General features: G+C 32.5%; 1 protein-coding gene and 1 long non-coding RNA gene across 16 annotated transcripts in view; one reads left to right on the top strand and one right to left on the bottom strand.

The window, feature by feature from the left end:
• The window catches only part of LOC145975877 (uncharacterized), a 277,761-nt gene that overhangs the window by 237,163 nt on the left and 19,587 nt on the right, over window positions 1-21,011 (bottom strand). Inside the window, exon 3 of one of the 9 annotated variants that reach the window (XR_014440115.1) lies at window positions 6,849-6,928. The exons of the other annotated variants lie outside the window; for them this stretch is intronic. This is a non-coding gene — a long non-coding RNA (uncharacterized LOC145975877). Of the gene's footprint in view, window positions 1-6,848; window positions 6,929-21,011 lie in introns of those variants that run through there. 9 annotated transcript variants of the gene reach the window in all.
• Neto (Neuropilin and tolloid-like) overlaps window positions 1,660-21,011 on the top strand; it is a 110,684-nt gene continuing 91,332 nt past the window's right edge. The window contains exons 1-2 of one of the 7 annotated variants that reach the window (XM_083106623.1): window positions 1,660-2,684; window positions 5,517-6,133. In XM_083106623.1, coding sequence (XP_082962749.1) covers window positions 5,986-6,133 — 148 coding nt within the window. In that variant the 5' untranslated portion in view covers window positions 1,660-2,684; window positions 5,517-5,985. The other 6 variants (XM_083106628.1, XM_083106625.1, XM_083106627.1 and 3 more) reach the window with 6 other exon arrangements.

A 21,011-nucleotide genomic window follows, 5' to 3' on the forward strand; every position in this document is an offset into this window, starting at 1 on the left:
ATAAGAATTATTTTATTTTACGAAATATTTAATTTTTTTATTCTTAAGTTTTCTCGAAACTTAAAAAGCACATTTTTTATAATATTTTTTAGAATCTCAAAAATATGAATATTTAAATGCTGAATATTTTAATTTTATTGCATTTCTGAATTTTATCGAAATAATAGCGCTGTGAATGCTCGAATTGATCACCATACGCGCAACCGCAGTCTGCAATCTATGCAAATAAGCATCGCTTTTGGTGATCGGCAGACGCTGAATGCCTGGGCGGATTGGAAAAAGCTGGCCAAAGTCTGCCATCGACAGGTGCTCGATCAGACTGTCGCGTTATAGCTTTTCCATAAGAATGCCCGTTCTGGGCTGTAATATTCACCCGCACACAATGTTCTATCACTAGATAACTATACTTTAACCCTGTCATCAACATAAACTTTCCTTCACTCAACAAATTTTACAAAATTGAAAAATATTTTGTTCATAGACGGGGTAAATAATAAATTTTATATGAAATATATATATTTCTTCTTATTATCAAATATATGTTAGAAACTACTGCATTAGAATATTTCCTTAGCTATTAGCGATATAAAGATTTTTTAAGAATATAAAGATTTTTTAAGAATATAAAGATTTTTTAAGAATGGCGTTAAAAAAGAGTTAGAATAAAATATTTAGATTGGTTCTTCCTAGATTGGTTAAGATTCATAATTACTTTTCAACAGTAACAAAGTTTCATTTACTACACGCTAACTAAATCAGAAACTTTTATCAAAAAGTTGCGACTAACAATTATCATAATATAGCTAAAATGATCTCTCGAACTTTGCCATAATTGAGAAGGAAGAAGTTAATATCAAGTTATTAATTTCGTTCCTATCATAATGTCATAAAATTGATATTCTTATAATTAAAGCTTTTTCCGTTAATTTCTTGTGCTGATAATTCCAATTCTATGATTCATCTGTAATAATTTTAAAATTAAGAAAAAGTAATATACATTTTATTCTCGATTTTTCACTGATTTATCAATTTTATTCTTTTTCCAATTTATTTGATTATTTCGCCAATTAGGTTTTCTTTCATTATGAATAATGTGTAACAAAATTATACAATTAGACCGTGTATTATTTTATTATGAGATTACAAAAAAATAATAGAAAGTAAAAAATAATATTTTATATATGTATCAACATGGCTAAAATAATATCACTCAATTTTATCTTAGTATTTAATATTTTTTATAATTCTATTTAAATCTAATTTAATATTTTATATTTTAGATGTACATTTTAATACATCTAATTTAATATTTGTTATAATTCTATTCCGTTTATATAGCGTATGGTAATATCGTTAAATACATCCAGAATTAAAATATTTAATGAAATGTCTATTGCTTAAAAATTATTATTTCGCAATCAATATCTCATATATTGCGGCTTTAAACGCATTCTGGCGTGCTCGATAAAAAGGCAATTATTACCTTGATTGCTTTCTTTGGAGCTTTTACGAGAGCTTTGCGCTAGCCTCAGATCTTAGGAGGATAATGCGTCAGCGGCAGGTGCGATGGAGAGAGGCAGCGCCGAAAGAGGCGCGCGAGCAAGACGGTAGAAACAGCCACCGAGCACAGACCATGGCTAGTAGTCAGTCGGCGGTCGGAGTCCGCGCGCGACGGATCGTGAGGTGACGGGGTTGTACTACTTGCTCGCTCGCTCGCTCTTTTGGCAGCGGCGTGACGTTACAGTTGACTCCGCGCGAAACGGGAACACGTGTATGCATTCGTGCGTGCATTCCGTGTGCGACGACAAGTGAAAAGTGCGCGTGTTTTTGAAACGCAGGTCGCGCGTGGACGAGGACTCGAAACGGATATATATACGAGAATCGTCTCGTCCGAACCGGCTCTTTGTACGTATCTAGTTGCGAATCGTGTGCGAGACGCGCTCGTGATTAAATCCCCATTAGATTACGCGAAAACATACGAGAAGCTGGTAGCGGCGACGGTGTGCGATTTGGACCGATGCATTTCGGTGGGCCGTGTGACAAAAATATCCGCGAAAAATGTCGGCAGCTCGCCAAGCGGCCTCGAGAGCAGCCGTCGCGCTTCCTTGAGGCAGCTTTGATAAGATAATCCAGAAATAATCATCAATATAATGACATCGAGATGAGCGCGAAAAGATACGTGATATTATTTCGTTATTAAATGACTGATTTCGAAGAATGTTGGCACATTTTCCGAAGCGATAACTACAGATTCTCGAATGTCGGATCTCAAAATACGTGTCAGGGACATAATAAATCCATTTTCGACATTCGACTCGAGGGATCCATATTGAGGTCCCCTCTTTACGAAAGAACGAATTTCACGCGAGCGTGACGATATAAAAGCGTCCTCGCGTTTCTGGCGTTTATGGAGCTCTGAGATTCCTCGGAAATTATGCTGCGCCCGAATGTGGACCGCGAGATATGGAACGAGAGCACGTCTATTCTTGAGGAACGTTCGCGGCAAAGGGTGCAGCGTGTTCTTACAAAAAGAGTAGCACGTCAACCACTGAAAAGGAATACGTGCGCAGAGAAAGGAAATGTCAAGTATTCCAGACACGCGTATGTGAAAACTCGTTCACCCGATCATTTTTCTCTTCCTCGGAATTTTCTCAATTGCGTAAGCCAAACGTTTCGGACGTGACGTAAGTCAAAAATCTTGGGAATCTCTTAAGATAATTATATCATAATTCAATTAATTATCGATATTATTCCTCGGCACAAAGCTACCGCTGTGAAAAGATTTAAGAGCGCGAATAAATATGGCATTCCACACACGTACCGTTTCTATCGGTGACGCCTTGCTATAAAAAAAAATTTATTTTTATTAGAAAGAACAACGTGACATGAATAATCAATGTTTGATAATGGGAGAATGTGAATGTTGAAAATTTATCATATTAATATTTAAATTTTTTAATTGCATTAGTTTTTTATTTTCATATCGCACGGATAAAAATAAGAGTTTTAGTAATGCTTGCAATATGCAAAAACTTTAGCAATTATAAATTCTACATAGCATGCATTCATTCACTAAAAATCAACAATCTTCATGAATAAATAAACTACTAGGAATTCGATGAAAAAATCAAAACTACCTGCACACATCTAACGTGACACGTGTTTTTCCTTCTGATGAAATGATTCCTCTGTCACAAAATTTATTTAAAACATTAATTATTTTTCTGTTTCTTTCGGCCGTGAGCGGAAAATATAACTGACAAACATATAGAAAAACAAATATATAAAAGACGAATACAAGTCAAAGTATAAAAACTTTGTGGAAAAAACAGCTAAAATATAGAATAAAATACAAAATTTCTTTAAGATAAAAAACTCTTATATTTTTACTAGCTCGTTAAGTTCGCAAATTTTGTAACTTTCTTTATTACAGAGACGAATAATCGTGAAAAGATATCCGTTACATCATATGTTAAATGTAATTTAAAAATATATCATAATATAATGTGAAACATGATTTAAAAGATAGAAAAGTTACATGTGAAATGTCAAGGATAGAAAATCATCCGAATTACTGAACGAAATTGCGACAAAACTCGAAAGAGTGTAGATAGGACTCGATTCTACCAAGTAGCCCTTCATCGCTATTCATGCATATTCAGCTAAATGCGTAGGGAAAAAAAGGCGACAACTCCAGTGCGGCCGTGAATGCAAAATACTTTGCAACAGAAGATCTTTTAATGAAAAATTTATAAAACGAAAGGTTGATAACTTGTATTATACTCTTTCCATAAATATAAAAATTTTTATGATAATTTGAGATATGCTATTATAAAAGTATTGATATATAAATATATGTATAGTATATGAATGTCAGAGTACAACCCTTTAACCATTTTTTTCTATAATTGACTTCTGTTTAACTATATGTAATTGTCGCAATATTTTTTCTTCATTGAAACTAAAACTTTGTTATATAAAAATTATAAAAAATATATTTTATTCTTCTGTTATTCTGTTAGATAATTTCACGTATAAAATTATAGAGACTACAGAAAATACAGATTTTTCTGGAATTTTATATTTTATATAAAACATTTCTAGTAATTTAATATTTTTTGAAAAAAGAAATTCAAATAATTGATTTAACAACGAATGAAAAGCCTCGGTGAATGAAGAACCTTGGTAAAAAGCTTATATTCGTGATATTGCAGCACGAAAAGGCGTCACCGTTCGTCATTGAGTGTCGCGCGATTTTTACCTTCGCTCTGTTGACGCTGCGGCGCGAGCTAAACGATCGTTTTTATTCCCCATAGAGAAGAAGTGGATCCGCGTCGGGGGAGAAAATGAACGGTGAACAGAAACGGTGTGAATGTAGGAGACCCTGAGGAATAGAAAATCGTTCGTGCGAAACGCACATTCGCATTTTAATACGCAATTAAAATTACGAACGGCGCTTCGCGCCGTTGTCTTGTCACGATCTGTTGAACCAAATGGAAAAATAAAGTAGATTTGAATACGTTAAATGCGGGCTGTACCTCGCGCTTAAGTTGAATCGGTTTTCCGCTCGACTGTCGCCTTTTTAACTGTGCTCTGCGATATTACAGTAACTCGATTATTTCGAGTGGCGAACATAACACGCGGAATATAATGTAGCGGAATAAAGCCTTTACATGCGCCTTACATGCGAATCGACGCGTGCGATTGTATGATTTAATCGCCTAGAATATTGTGGATACAAGATATAAGCAGCTTTATCTCGTCGCTCGTTGCTTGACGTATATCTTCGCTTTTATAGTATATTATCCAATAAACGAGAGAGTTTCTAGCACATTATATCCGACTTTACAGCTTCACATCAGAATCGATAAATATCTTCGATGACAATCGTAAAATATTTTTTCATATTGTTTTCAAAATGTTACAAATTTACATTATGAATTTAAAATGAAAAAAAATGATATTATAAAATGATATATAAAAATGATAGATAAATCTGTACGTATCTCTCGGAATACTTTTCGAAAATCGAATGACGCTAATCGCTTTCGGGTGGAAAGACATCGCTCGTAGCAGAAAGTCGACGGCAATTGGGTAACTTGCGAGAAGAAAGAACTTATTGGTTTTCAATTTAACCATCGCTTTAGTTCTTCCGGACACAATTGTCGCAAAAGTCCACGGCGATTGCCAATGAAGTACACATACGCATGTATGTGACATGTATACGAAAACCGTATATGATTATGCACACATATGTACACGCAAAACTCAATCTCCCATGCGTTACCTCTCTTCTCTCCTTCTCAACTTCTGTCAACGACAGCATTTGACAGGGCGACTGCTTCCGTTATATTCACAAGCCGATACTATCTGGCGAGTGTCAAGTTGTATTTCATTTGTAAATTATTTTTCCCGCGAGTCTATCTCTCGGTACCTCTCGTCCGTTTGTCCATCCATCCTATCTACTACCGTATCCTATCCTGGCAAACGCGGCCCTAAAATATTTATGTGCGCAGATACCGGATTGTCGAGCGCGGTCCAATCGCAGCCACCGTTCGCGAGAACCGCCGCGGGCCGATTAATATAAAGCCACCTGATCAAATCGCGTTTCGATTGAAAAAAAAGGGAGGAAAAAGGAAGAGGAAACAAAACACAAAAATACTATCATTTTTTAGCAACGCATGCCGCGGGCATTTCGCGCGATCGCGTATCGCTGCGAATTGTACCGATTCGCGCTGAATTTCCACGAATTTCGAGTGGTCGCGTCACCGTGGGAAATTAATCAGGCGTGAGTGTGTGCAGCTCGATCGACAAAAGTGGCTGTTTTCCGAATGCCGGAACTCTCGTGGATTCGGTGAATACCAATCAGGAGGAGGAACAGGAAGCGTCGAAGGAGGTGCAAAGTGGAAAAGGTCCGTGCCTGGTCGGACGAACCGGATAAGCGGCGCATACGCACACGTGGAAGCCCGACAGATCGTTAAATGAATGTTGTTGCGGCGGGCGTTGGCGATCGCGACGGGAAAATCGAGGGGGCACGGCAGGATCGCTCGATTTAAATTCATAGATGTGCGAGCGGACGGGCCCACAATGGTGGTTCGGTTCCCGCAACAAGTTCTGCTGTTACTCGTACTCGGTGAGTAAGAAACACCCGCGGGTATTCCAACAAATATGTCGCGGGATAATCACATTTTTCTTCAACGATATTGGATTCGAGACTAATGAGAAAATGAGAAAAGTTGATGTTTTAAGCTTCAAATAAAAATTAAGGTACTTTGTTAAAGTAAAAATATAAAAATATAAAAAAATAAAGTAGAAAAATCCCGTGTTTCTAAATTATTTCTCTCGTATTAATATGATTGCAGAATCAAGAATTCATCAAATTCCATAGTATTGGGGGAAATATAACAGTTATAGAAAATATTTAGATGTATTCTTAGATATTTAAAGTTTATGCAACTTGATATCCTTTAAGAATTGGAATAATCTATTATTTTATGTCTTGCCAATAAAAATGCAAATATCAATATGTTTACAATAATTCCCAGACAGGACTAATATTTTTTTCTTTTCTTATCGTTCAGCTAATAATTCTAATTTCAAAATATCGATGTAGCACGCTTATTTTTAAAATAAATTTTAAACAATGTTTCAATATATGGACATTATATATGTATCCATATATATATTTTATTAAAAAACTTATTGTCCTTCGAAACTTCATTTACTCCACCTTCAAAAATAAGCAGGTCATATGTTCTATATTTAGGTACTAGCCAAGTTAATCCGCCATGTGTGCGCGCGCGTGTAACATAAACGCACATATAGCGCCTGCTGACTTAGCTCTTTTTCGCTATTTTCTTTTTTTCTTGGCGACGTGCTGCGCTGACTCGTATCGAGTTTCGACACTTGGAAGGTTGTCTAATTAAGGCTGTAGAAACAATACACACATAGTAAACCAACATGACCCTTAGATTTTAATTGAATTGGTAAAATATTTTTTATGTAAATAATATCATCCATCTCTTATAATTCAAAAAACCATTAAGTTCTTAACATTGAAATAAACATTATTATTCTATTTATTATTCTATTTTTCTTGAAGGAAATCTCTAAAAGAGATGTTCTATATGCAAAATTAATTTCAATGTAATTTAATTTTGTCTGTGTTATATAAAATAGAGAAGATTTTATAAAACATTTAAAGGATTTTTGCGAATAATATCTAGATAGTCGCGATGGTAAAAAGTGACGATGTACATGCGAGCAATTATCAGAATGAAAGTCTGATTGTAAAACGATACAAAGGAAATGCTCTTATATGATATGTCATTTAATCGCAGCTACTTTCATACGTGCTTTCATCAAGTGACAAAGGCGAATGGAGTTTTAAATGCACGTAAAACGCAAACGCATCCTCCAGACACCTTATCCTGTTTCTTTTTATGGCACTCTATCTATTCTCAACTTGCAGCGCGACGGAGAATGCAGCGCTGAACAGTGTCGTTGCGCAATGCAGTGGATCTACCGGACGTTAAGTTTTTGTTCGTCTCAGGTTCGAATCCGATATGAACTTAAGGTGGTACGTTCGGCTAATCCGCCTTGAAGACGGGTTAGCGGCACGAGAAGTAGAAGTTTAATTAAGCCAGATTACAGGAACCGAAATGAATAAAGTTTCGTCAAAGAGGATCACGAAAGACATCTCGCTCTGAGAAAGATTCGACTAAAACAAGATCGAATGTCTTGGCGATAATAAATAAATAAACCATTAATTTTTTTATATAACGCATTTTTAAAAATCTAAAATAAAGCGATAATTTCTTCAGTTTATTGGTTACGTGTTGCGTTGCTAATGTAATAAAATAAATTTAAAAATTTTCTAAATATAAATTATTTGCGCGAAAAATAAATAATATATATTTTGCCTCTTTTTTTAAATTAAATATACGTTTGGGTAAAACAGTTTATTAAACTACGTGGTGCAACAGTCATTAAAATGCCGATGGCATTGGTTTCCCTTTTGTTGTGCATTCAATTTGTAATTACATTCAATTTTCAAGTATAAAAAACGAAATTTAAGTGTAATTTCGATGAACGTGGACATCGTTTCTCCATGTTAAAAAACACCATCCAATTTTTCGAATCGGTTCACATAGTCGTGTACGCACGAACGGCATTTTTTTTCGCGTTAAATCGATAACACACCGGACAAACGCCGATAGAGAGCCCTTGGCTGATCACGTAGCGTGTCAGATACTACCAATTGCATCGTTAATTCACAGATATACGCTCGGCGAACGTGCCGCAATTTCCTGAGCGCGGCTGCAGGCAGTGACTTTGTTCAATTTACAGATTTTCTTATCACTTAGCAAACCCCAATCGAACGCCAAACAATATTATCCCGTATTATCGGCCTAATTCATCTCAAAGCAATCGAACACTGCGTGATGTTGAGCGAAAATTGTCGTTATGACCAATAATTGAGCCTAGATACGAGCGTGCATCGAAATTGGAACACGGAAACTGCACGTATTACTCGTGAAACGATGAACGATATATTCGCTGATGGGAACTGCAAATACAATCATTCGAAATTAGAGACATAAAATTTATGGAGATTTGCCTGCCTTGATATGTAACATTTTTTACATTAATATTATCTCGAAAATGATCATAGACATACTAAAAAAAAATATCTCTCATGGACTTCTAAAATATTGTCTCTTTATCGCACACAAAAAATTTTTCTGAAATCGATTAAATTGAGAAATGATGAAAATCGTAAACAAACGGTAAGCTTGTTGGGATTAACAACAAATAAAGCAAATTGCTTGACGTATCCAGTGTCTTTTCAGTACAAACTATTATGTTTCTGGTGTGCGGATGCCCAACGGAAACATTGATGAGCTCTTTGTTGATCACAGGTATCGTTGCCGCACGATACAAGCTGCATCACTGATTCGTGGCTAACACCCAGTCAATTGCGGCTTACTACGCCACTTCTGCAATTTCAATCGAACGGTTAACATTGCGCGCCAGTCTGCCACAATAATCGTTGAATATATATATCGTTTAATATACATAACATAATTTAACGCAAGCATAATTTTGCGCAAATAATAAATATCGCGTTGAGAAAAATTATCGATTTTCTCGTTGGAATTTTGGCAGAGACAAAAACATAAATCAGTAAACGATGTGCTACATTCGATTGTCCATTAACGAGATTGGCGTGTATCGCCATATCGCATCGTAAATTGCACTTTACTTCGCTGTATTGCATTCTCACTGTATGGCAATGTTACGAGTTCCCCGTCAAGCCGTATAACGTTTATCGATCGTCAATTAAGAGAAGTTTTCGATTAATATTGCAACCTTGCACTATTTCGAGTCAAAGACAATTATTGCCAATTAATTATATCGTACATATATATATATATATATGTATAATTTTTTTAGTCTAGTAATTGAATTCCTCCATGTTTCCTCTGTTTGTTAACTAAATATCATTTATATCATAAATATCATGATTATATATTTGTATAACGAAAGTGCCAAAATATATGTTTAGCAAATAATTAACATTAAAGTAAAAGTTGAGAAAAATAATATGTAGAATTCACAAAAAAGATGCATGGAATTATAAAGAAAAATTAAATGCAATTGTAAAGGATCCAACAGATTCTATTCTTAAAAAAAAATAAATAAAACAAAAAAATTACACAAAAAATCAAAGTCTCTGAATTTATATTCGTTGTATACTTGTAATTCTTTCTTTTGCATATAAACATATTACACAAGGTTTTATTCCGGTCTACTATTTCCATTTGAAAAAAAAAACGTACGAGAAATGAAGTCTCGCAGGTAGAAAATGTAATACTATGTCCTCGCTTCGTAGAGGGAAAGCGTTCAATTTACATTTGTTTACAACAACGAATGGTTGATACATCTATCATGGTATTCAAATTTTTCTTTCCTCTCTCATGTCGCTTCTCGAAAACAAGCGCAACTTTGCAAACTTTACTTTACGGGTGTATTATTTTTATCTGGCAAATAAACAGAATACTTTTTCCCTATCTGTTAATGAAAGTTCCTCGATTATAAAAGTTCCAATGTAATATATCCTCAGCATTATCGATATTAATTTCTATAAAAAATAATCTTAACTAATATATAGTTTTAATCTTCGCGTTGCGATATCTTTGCATAACTTATTTATTGTGTACAGGAAATTCGACTTAACTTTTATATGCTGTCATAAACTAAATAATTCTGATTTTAAATGATTAATCTTGAATTAATCATGTAATTGTTAGAATATGATGATATGATATTGATAAGTATAATGTAATCAAATAAATCAAGAATTAGTAATACAATTAATAATGTATGATTCTTTCAAAATATTTGATAGCAATTTAATTTTTTAACTGATTTGGATGAGTAACATAAAATTTAATTAATATAAAAATTACAAATTTTTGATATGACTTCAAATACAACAAGATTAATCATTTATATCATATACCATTTATTTACAGAGACATATAATATGAAAAAATAATAAGAAAAAATTAATGTTATATTGAGAAAAAAATAGTAGACTAATTAAAAGACAGAAGCAGCAATTTTTGCATATCTCAATATCGTAAATAATCGGATTGCAAGAAATATAAATGAATTTAGTAATTCTACTTTCATCAGAGACGAGAATGGACTTACGCAATATCAGAAAAATCAACCACTTTAATTAAAATTAAAAATTGAATCACGTAACAAACTGAAATTTCCAATAGCAAAAAGAATGCTTGGTTTAAATGAATTTGCTTATAAGAATAAAATCTATATTTATCGAGGATAATTGAATTTTTTCGTACGATAAATCATGAAAATTTGTCATGTTCTCGTTAAATTCATTAAATTTTTTAAATATTATAATTTTTCGGATTTAATTTTCGCAATGTTACCCACGATATACATGTTGTACCCACGATAACATCGAATTTAATAAATTTTTACAAAGGAATTAAAATTGATAAAATGTATATAATAAATAATTTCATGATCAGAATTATTTTTTCCTGTCATTTTTTATAGATTTTTTTATTAGCTTCAATCGCACACATACAGATAATTATTGATAGTTATGACACAGTTCTAAATCTACTTATATATATTATTCTATTCTATTTTACTTAGGAATTTATTTCCTTTTAAAGCATTGAAACCAAAATTAAAAACTACTAGAAGATAACCACGAAACGAAAATTTTCTTCTCGTAAAATGCCTCTTATTTATCTAGAGAATGAAAAATTACTGTATTAAAAGAAGACCATGATAATGGATATTGGAGCTGTAGTAGAATTTTAACGAAGCTATCAAAAACGTTATTGTATTTTTAATATTCTGCAAACCCGTTAGCATTGCTATATCTTAGTTATTACTCTTGAAATAACGTCGACAATGAAATTCAGGATTTCGATATTACGAAGAATGAGTTTCCGTGCATGAAGTTGCTTGACGTATACGTACTTTAGTTTGTCCGTTATGATGATAATGCAGTTATGACAAACAAGAATCGTAAACACATATATACGCGTTTCTATTGGAGAATAAACCATGCCATGGTGAGCGGAAGCAAAACTGTTATAAAACAATTTTCTATAAGTGATTAGCATCTAGATGCAAAACTATTACGTAGCCGATTTAATGGAAAATAGTACAGTTTCATTTGCGTTATGAAACTTTCTAATCAATCGCATCGTTCATATAAAAGTTGTTATTTAATGATAGAAATTTGTTTAATTAATTTAAATTAATTAATTTTATATTCTGGTCATTGTAAGCTTTCTTCACTCATGCATTATGCATTGTATAAGATTTACAATATCTCTCAGTATACACATATAGGTACAAATTTCTCGCTATGGAGGAAAATTACATTTTGCCGTATTGTGTTCCCAAGAAATACCTAATTAACCGCGAAGTGCTGTCAATACTTGTCGATGAAACAGTGTCTTGGCGACGTTATAGTAGATGACTAAAGTTTCTAGTGGATATCTCCAGATTCGCGTGACAAGAATTGAGTGCTAGTTGCAGAACGCGTAATCCGATCGAACATCGACCGTGTTTGCATGATTGTAGATGCCACATAAATATATCCGCTCGATATGCATCGCATTCAAATGCATCGCCGCATTCGCAGGAGATTCTCAGCTACATGATCGGATCAATTTGTAAGTTTCGAAGGGACGTTTCGTGCTTTGCATTGCGAACTAGAGATTTGTAGCACAGTAGATATATAACTAATTGAAGTCAACTCTGAGAAGAATAGCAAAGTGAAAACATTATCCAAAAACTTCAAATACACAAACTAATTTCGAGAAGCTTTTAAGTGCTATTAAATATTTCAATTAATCAAATTTTGAAGAGCATCAAATATGCACGCCTTCGTTTTTAATATTCGATATTTATAATTTAAAAAATACAGAAAGAGAAAAAGAGAAAGACATCGAGTCTACAATTTAAAATCGCTGTAAAGTTCGGAAACTCTCATACGCTTTCGTGCAATATAATCTATCACTGAAAGCCACTTGGGAGCGAATAGAAAGACATTTCAGGACACGCGGTTCAACAATTTCCATCTTTTGAATATAGCCCGATTCCCTCCAAAGAAATCCGGTCCTTTCTGCAACGTCGGCGGCAGATAAAATCCGCACGATTAATAGACGTCTTTTTGCCCCGCGTGCGGGTTATCATTCCTGCGAATTGTTCTGCGGGGGCTCGATGGTTCGAATTCTGGCACGCCAACAGATCCTCGGTGATATATAAGTTATTCGTGATCGTTCGTGGCTCGGAATGCCCCAGGATGGCGCCCGTTTCGACGAATAGCAGGAATAATAACCGACGATGACCGTACCGAAGGAAGCTAGTAGCTTGACGCGAAAAAAAATGGATGCGCAAAGAGCAGAGGAAGGGAGGGGGTGGGATTTTTATGTTTCAAGATAGAATAAAAGAGTAGTTCTCTTGGAGATTTTACGACTGCGTCGATGTATTTGCCGGTGTGAATATAAATTGGGGTAATTGAGGCGTGAATGTCGAGTATGACGAAGCACTAGCGACATTCGCGCCGCGCGTTTATCAGCGAAATTGTGGACGTTCTATTTGCAAAGTAAAGCAACTTACCCTGTGACACGACTAGGATAAAATGAGACACGAATGCGCTTTATTCGACATGATCATATAAAGTACTTTGTTTTAAAAAATTATTTGTTTACAATGCTTAAATATATTACAAATGCAATACATATATATAAAATCATTAAACTCACTAAGAGCTTATAAAGAAAAGAAAGAATATTGTGAAAAAAAGAAAATATTACAAAATAATGATACAAATTATAATGTAATGTAATATACGTGTAATATCATTAATATAAATAATATATTTAATTTCTAAGAAAACATGCAAACTAGTTTATTTCATGTTATTTGTAAATAATTAAATTTTTATTAACTGCTACGAACAAAATGTTGTACTTTACTTCTAAATTTCATAGAACGTCTCTGTGTCTCCACGTAAATTTAATATTTTACTTCGCAAATATAAAGTATAATGTGCACACGGAACAAACATATTACCATATTATATTCATAAAAAAGAATAGTAATAATATTTTACATTGTAAAAAAAATGTTCTATTTCCCTCTCTCTTTTTTATGATTATATGCTTTTATTAATGTGAAGTAGAATTTAAAGTCGTTCTACTTGAAGTTAATGTAATAACGCCGACAATTCTTTTCAGCTTATTTAACGTGCTTAATTCTAAAAAAGCACAGAAAGATATAATAAGCTAATGAAAATATGGATAAATTAACAGATATTAGAATGAGATATAAGATTTTGTAATTAATGATGCAATTTCATGTTTGTAATTGAAAGCAATTTAATAATTTAATGTATTATTATTATATATTTTATTGTAACAATTACTTTAAAAAAATCAATTAATTCGGTGCTCAATGATTTCGAACATTCTGCATTGAGTTAATATATTTATCATTATTATAAGCACAAACATATATATATATATATATATATATATATATATATATAAAAGACACATACATCTGCGTACGCGACGTTTACAAACACACACACACACACACACACACACACACACACACACACACACACACACACACATATATATATATATATATAGTTCAATAAATTCACCTGACACGTGCATGGTTAAAAACAAATGGAAGAATGTAAAAGCACGTTGAAGAATATGGAACAGGTGACGAAAGAGAAAAAAGCTCGAGAGACCTGTGAAATACTCAGACGAGCATCAGCATTAAAAGAGAAAAAACGCTTTAACTGCATAAAACGTGGCTCCAGTAAAATTTAGCAAATGCCAACGGCGAAAAGTAACATCAAGAAAATATGGAAACCTCATTATGAATATTTCATGATATCAGAGAAATAATGAAAATTCTCAAATCTATTGCGCTATTTATGACTTAAATATAACTATAATCAACGAAAAAAAGTTTGAAGTTGATATAAAAGATGCAAAATAGGCAATTTATTTTAAAAATAAACATACGAACGAGCAAAAAAATTTAAGAATTAGAATTAAGAATTAGAATTAAGTATTCATACCGAGGCATCCATTGCGCTTTTCTACACGTACGTATTATGTTCGACGGCTTAGCAATGAAATACAGCATTTCTCGTATTGAAAGGTTCAATCGATACGAACAAAAACACAAAAAAAACATCAACCTATTCACGCCGACCGCGTATAAACCCATGCTTAAAATCCGTAATTTATGTGCTCGTGCGTCGATGAAAAAAAAAAAACATTCGTGCAGAAATGTAATGCTTTATATAGTCTTCATATGATACTTTTCCTCTGCTCTATGCGAATTATTTTCGTGATCGATGTGTGTATCAAAAGTGTTTATTGTACGAGTAGCATACCAGTTAAAATATATATTTTTTGAACATTAAAAATAAATTAAATAAACACATAGAAATAATTAAATAACACAAGAAATTAAATATTTGTGGTTACATCCAATCACTCAGAAAATAAAATTTGATTTTTATTTGAAATTCATTTAATTTTAATTAATTTTAAGAAAAATATAATATTTATAATCCTTTACACGCGCGGTAATCGAGATATTAATTAGTAATATATGTTTATTGTAATTATTATAAAATATGAAAAATATGTAAAGATATATGAATAATATTTGAGTTTGGCATCCTATTTTTAATTTAAATTTTCAATAATAGTATTTTGGACAATAATAGTATTTCGTTTGTAAATAAACTATTACTTTATTGTGTCGATGGACCCACTATAAGCGAAAGAAATATTAGGAGAAGTGTACTGTAAATACTTGATAGCACGTGCACCAGTGCCCGAAGGCTCGTATTGGCTTTGTTACTGTTGCTTATTTTGCTCTGAGATAATGAGATAACAAACAAAAATTACTTTTTATACTTTTTATTTTAATTCTAAGAATCGCTTTGCAAATTAAAAATATCTTTATAATTGACAAAGTTGCGTTTTTACCATCAATTGTAAATATACTACAATTTTTAAACGATAAATAAAGTATTACAATTAAAAATGATTTTGAATCGAGATATATTAGCAATGTCTTTTTACCTTAAAATGACAATTATTTTTGCAAAATTGCTATATTTCTTATGGCTTTGATTGCGAACAAAATTATTATTATTACAAACAAAATATTTTCAGTTATATATTGAGAACTTATTTTAAAAATAAAATGCTAAATTCTCACATAGATCATATTTTCTAAAATTTAACATTCTTATTTAAATGTTATCTAGCGACATATTTGATATTGTAATAACAGAAGCAGATTAATAATGATTCACTGGTTTTATAGGACAAAAGAAGATTATAACAAAATGTATGAAGTCAAGCGAAAATGTACCGATTGCTAAATAAATCATTGAATTGACGTCTCCATACATATTTCACATGCGACATCCTCTCTTATACATGTCAAGTTAAATTAATATCCAAATGATATTATCACAATAATAATTGAAATGTCAATGAATACGAATAAAATACGCCGTATTAAATATGTCGAAACAATTCGAATTTGTAGATATATTTCGATATCTTAAAACGTTCGTAACTATCCTTCGTAGTATCCTTTACTATGCAAATTTCTGGAAATCAAATTTTTAATTTAAGATTTTAATTTAAAATTTATGTGCATATTAATTTGTTTCATAAATTAATCGCTCTTTAACTTGTACTTGCAAATTTCGCTAAAAATGTAAATATTACGTAAAAAGCATCATTTTATGCATAATACAAAATCATCGCGTTGTTTCGCGAAATGCCAATCAAAGAAACGCGCACTTCGAGTAACTGCGCTATAAAAAAAATCATTAAACACTCCAAATGATTACAATAGAAAGAACATCGCGATGCAGAAGGTGGAAAATGCGGGACAGCGGTGTCATTTCCGGCGGCGCTGCAATTCGCTTCCCGCCGGAAACTTCCGGTCACAACGCTGGATTCGAAAACATTCTGCGGCAACTTCTGTTCTCGCTTTATTGTTATTACACACGAGTGCATTTCCAACGAGGCATGCTACAGAAACCTATGTACATGTATATTTGGCCAAGCACACCTATGTACATTTGGCTATGAGAAAAGGCATAGTTTCTTCCCATTCTCTTAAGGAAAATGCGGTGCATGGAAGCCTCGAGCTTATTTCATATTTACATGATTTGTTATATGGCTCGTTGCACGCGCATTGTTGTCGTAATTATACATATAGTTACGCATGCTTATAATTTGCAATTCCATCTACGCTATATAAATCCAGGGAAAACTAAGATATCCAGAATAGCAATAATTTGTTGAATAAAATAAATCTGTTTTCTGCAAGTCGACTAATCTACTTTAAATGTATTGCTGTAAAAAAAATCTTACACACATTTTGTGAATATAAAATTGTATCTATTAATTTATCTATATATTCTCTTTCTTTTTTGTCACAAATGCTTTTCTACAATATAATAGTTTGCAAAAATTACTTGAAAAAGGCAATAAACTTTTATTGGTTGTAATTCTCAATTAGCACTTAAAGTTCAAGAGAAACTGCGCGATCACGTTTCCCTTCATTCCGTAACGAATTTTCGAACGACAAGAATAAATAAATGATTACGAAGTTCGCAACAATACGCGGTAATTTCGACATGTTTGTCGTATCGCTACTGCAAATTACTCGACCGCCTTTGTTGCGGTTCTCTTTGCAACTCGAGCTTTATCTTCTGGAAATACCTCGCGCCAGAAAATGGAGAGAGTAAGAGATCAGGAAAGAAGATGAAGGGAACACAACAGCCAGTGCACTCGCTCGCCATCGTAAAACGACTTTGCGCTAATAATGAAGCTATCGCGGACTGATAGTGAGCCCTTTGAAATATTGGCTCTCGCTGGCAAAACTATAGAATTCACGAGCAGACAGCACCAGGCAAAAACAATAGTATGTCGAAATTGAACGATGCGAGACGAAACGAAACGCAGACAGCTGAATGCGATTATAGTTTATTTCGATCCATGAGACGAAATACGAACGGCGCCCAAAGACAAGTAAATAAGCCTCTGATTGAAATCTTCGTAATCAAATCTGTGGCACATGGTAAATGATCCAGCTTCAGTGATGAATGGATAAATGGATTTAAATATGGAAATAGAGATATATTTTTAAAATCAGATGTATGCATTCAATTTTTCTTTATGTATACTATTTTGTGCGGACAGAATCATTAAATTAGAATAAATTGCAAACATGTAGCCGATATATAATTTTCCTATCAGTTTTTTTTAGTTAAAAACTGCATCTTGTAGATAATTTAACAGACACAGAAATTATCATATGTCTTTTTCATTACGTTAAAAGTCGAGAAAACGAGAAATATTGGATTCGATTTAACTACCTCAATTTTATATAATTTACATTTACATAACAGAATTATAATAATAATATAATTCATAAAACAATTTTTCTGATCACATGACGATTAAATCGAAAGTATTTAGTACTCACAGACAATAAAATTTGTAACAATTATTGCCACGACTTAACAATTACATGTTGTGCGCCTAAGTAAGATTAATGTTAATGGTGTCTACGTTCGCCAGAAATTGCCTCGGTATTGTTGCTCGTTATATATCGATAGAACGGTAGTAGTTCTACGACCTGGCCGGCACGAGGAGACACGAGATATTAATATCTCTTATTTGACCCTCTCTTAATTCCATCCTTCTTTATGCACTCCTTTTCCACATATAACTCAGAGTTGTGTAATCGAACCAATTAATCTTCAACTATTGTAGTAAGAGATGCGTTATAAAAATTCTGAGAAAAATTATGTGTTTTATTATCGAAGTTAAATTGATTTTACAATAATAATTACTTCACATTTATAGCAAGATTAATTCATAATTATTCATCGAAGAATCTCTCTATTCAGTTCACGCATGACCATTTTCTTCCCTTTATGAGGATTTATTTTGCAGAACATTATGCCTTATTGGTCCTCATACAGATTATGTTTAAAATAATATAAGCGAGCAAACATTCTCTCTCTCTCTCTCTTTCTTTCTCTCTCTCTTTCGCACGTCGTACTCGTATTTCAATCTTGGATGGCGAAGCCACACCGAAGGTTGGCGTATTCATTTTGTTAATAAACCGCGGCGCGCGTGTTCGCGCTCGCACGGGTATATATACGTACGGGATTGACCCAATTCTCATTAAATTCCTGGCAGTCGTCACGACGCCTGCTTGCTCGCCTGGTTGTGCGCTCGTTGTATGCATACGCATTTTCATATCGCTCGCTTCGGTTAAGGGAAAGAGAGAAAGAGAGAGAGAGAGAGAGAGAAAGATCCGTCAGTCAAAGAGAGAAAGCTTCTTCGGAGGGAATATCGGTGATCGTTTGAGAGACAATACTTTGTCCCTGCTTTTGTGAAATATGCCGAGACGCATACATGCGTCCCTTACAGCAAACGATTGACCCACATATTACAAAATCGTGCGCTCGTGAGTTTTCCCGTTCACGAATGCCAGCAACTTCATTGTTTTTTACCGCGTACGGTCAAATGAAATAAAATTGAACGAGCAGATGAGAGAAACAATAGAAATCGATTCTCCATGAATAAATACGCTTATGTAGCTTTTAGATTACAGAAATGCTTTTTTTTCATGCTATCTTCATTGTTTTTTGCAATTGGCAAGTTGAATAAAATAATATGAGCTGTATTAAAATTATAGTAGCCGATCTCGAGATAAATATTTATTTATGTTTGTTTATCGATTATTTTATAGATTATAAAAATATCTGTTATTGCCTTGCTGGAGATTTTTATACGAAAATAACAATAATTGTGTGAGCACACACATTCACGCGCGCGCATTCCAATTAATTCAAAAACCATAATTGATTCGCTGCAAAATTAACTCAGTCATACATTTTTCACAACATATAAAGCCTCTCGATAAATAATTTAAAAAATTCAACAAATAATGAGTCATATAAATCCTAATTGAAGTACAATTATTTTAAACGAATGATATAAATAATTGTACTTCAATTAGGGTGGAATATGATTAATTATTTGTTGAATTTTATATATATAATGATATATATTTAATGCCCTATCTCTTCCCGATTACTTTTAATATTCGATACATAAACAAATTAATTTGAAGTAAAGCAAATTCTACATGATTATTTAACAAATTATTGATCATATATCGATACAATCGTAGAACTGTCAATTATATCAGGTTTCCATGAGTTGCTGATATATAAATGATATTAATTAGAGAACCTGCACATATATCCTTCTATTTGGATAATTTGATGCAGTCATGCCATTTCTATCGTGATATTATCAATTTACGCTCAAAATAAACCTAATTACATCGTGTCATTAGCGTAGGAAACAAAAGTTTATTATTTATAATGAGAACAAGCAAAGGCGGGCAATGTAAACAAATTTGCAACATTCAGTCATTGCTCACATCCACGAGTATTAATAAATAGCTGGAAAATCTATGTGCAGAACGTCAATGTAATCGCGAAACGCGGTTTAATTTCATTATACATTATGGCGTGCTATGTTTACTTTAAACTCGCGTTGCATCTCGGGTATGCAATACTCGTGTGCAATCACGTAACTCAAATTGGTCCCGTATTCTACACATACGTATTTTATTACATATTTAAAACGTTCCGAAATCAGAAGTTGCATTACAAATGTTATGCAGACTATTCTATACATTCACTTTTTTTCCAAATCATAATTGTAAATGTACGTTAATGAAGCAAAAATTATTTTTCAAATGAGGAAATATTAATATGTATTATGAATTATAAATTGATTGATAAATTTTGACGATTCAAGATTATAAATATAATTCTTTTGATAAAGAAATATAAAGAAATTCTTTTGATTAATTTAAAATAAAATTTAATTTAATAAAATTTATTTTTTTCACGACTTAATTATTCATATATAAAATTAATATAATATTGTATTATATATATATATATATATATATATATATATATATATATATTTATTTATTTATATTTATGCAGTATAATTATATAATTATAGTATAATTGTGTATAGTTATAGTATAATTATATGGTATTATAATGGTATTATAATTATGGTATTATAATTATATAGTTAAATTTATGTTACACTTTTCAGCATAAAAATTCATTTACTTAAGGTCATAAAAATATGAAAAAATATTAAAACAAGTTAAATAAAAAAATTACAATCTTTTGTTAAATAAAATTCAAATTTTATTCTCCGTGGATAATCTGTCAAAAAAATGCTGAATATTTGATATTACGGCATTCTATATACGATGTAAATTATGTATCAAAAAAATTACATATCGATATTTTGTGTTGATATTTAATC

This window comes from Camponotus vicinus, unplaced genomic scaffold (assembly GCF_025532165.1).
Source record: "Camponotus vicinus isolate PSW18456_S1 unplaced genomic scaffold, iyCamVici1.0 SCAF_8, whole genome shotgun sequence".
Lineage (NCBI taxonomy): Eukaryota > Metazoa > Arthropoda > Insecta > Hymenoptera > Formicidae > Camponotus > Camponotus vicinus.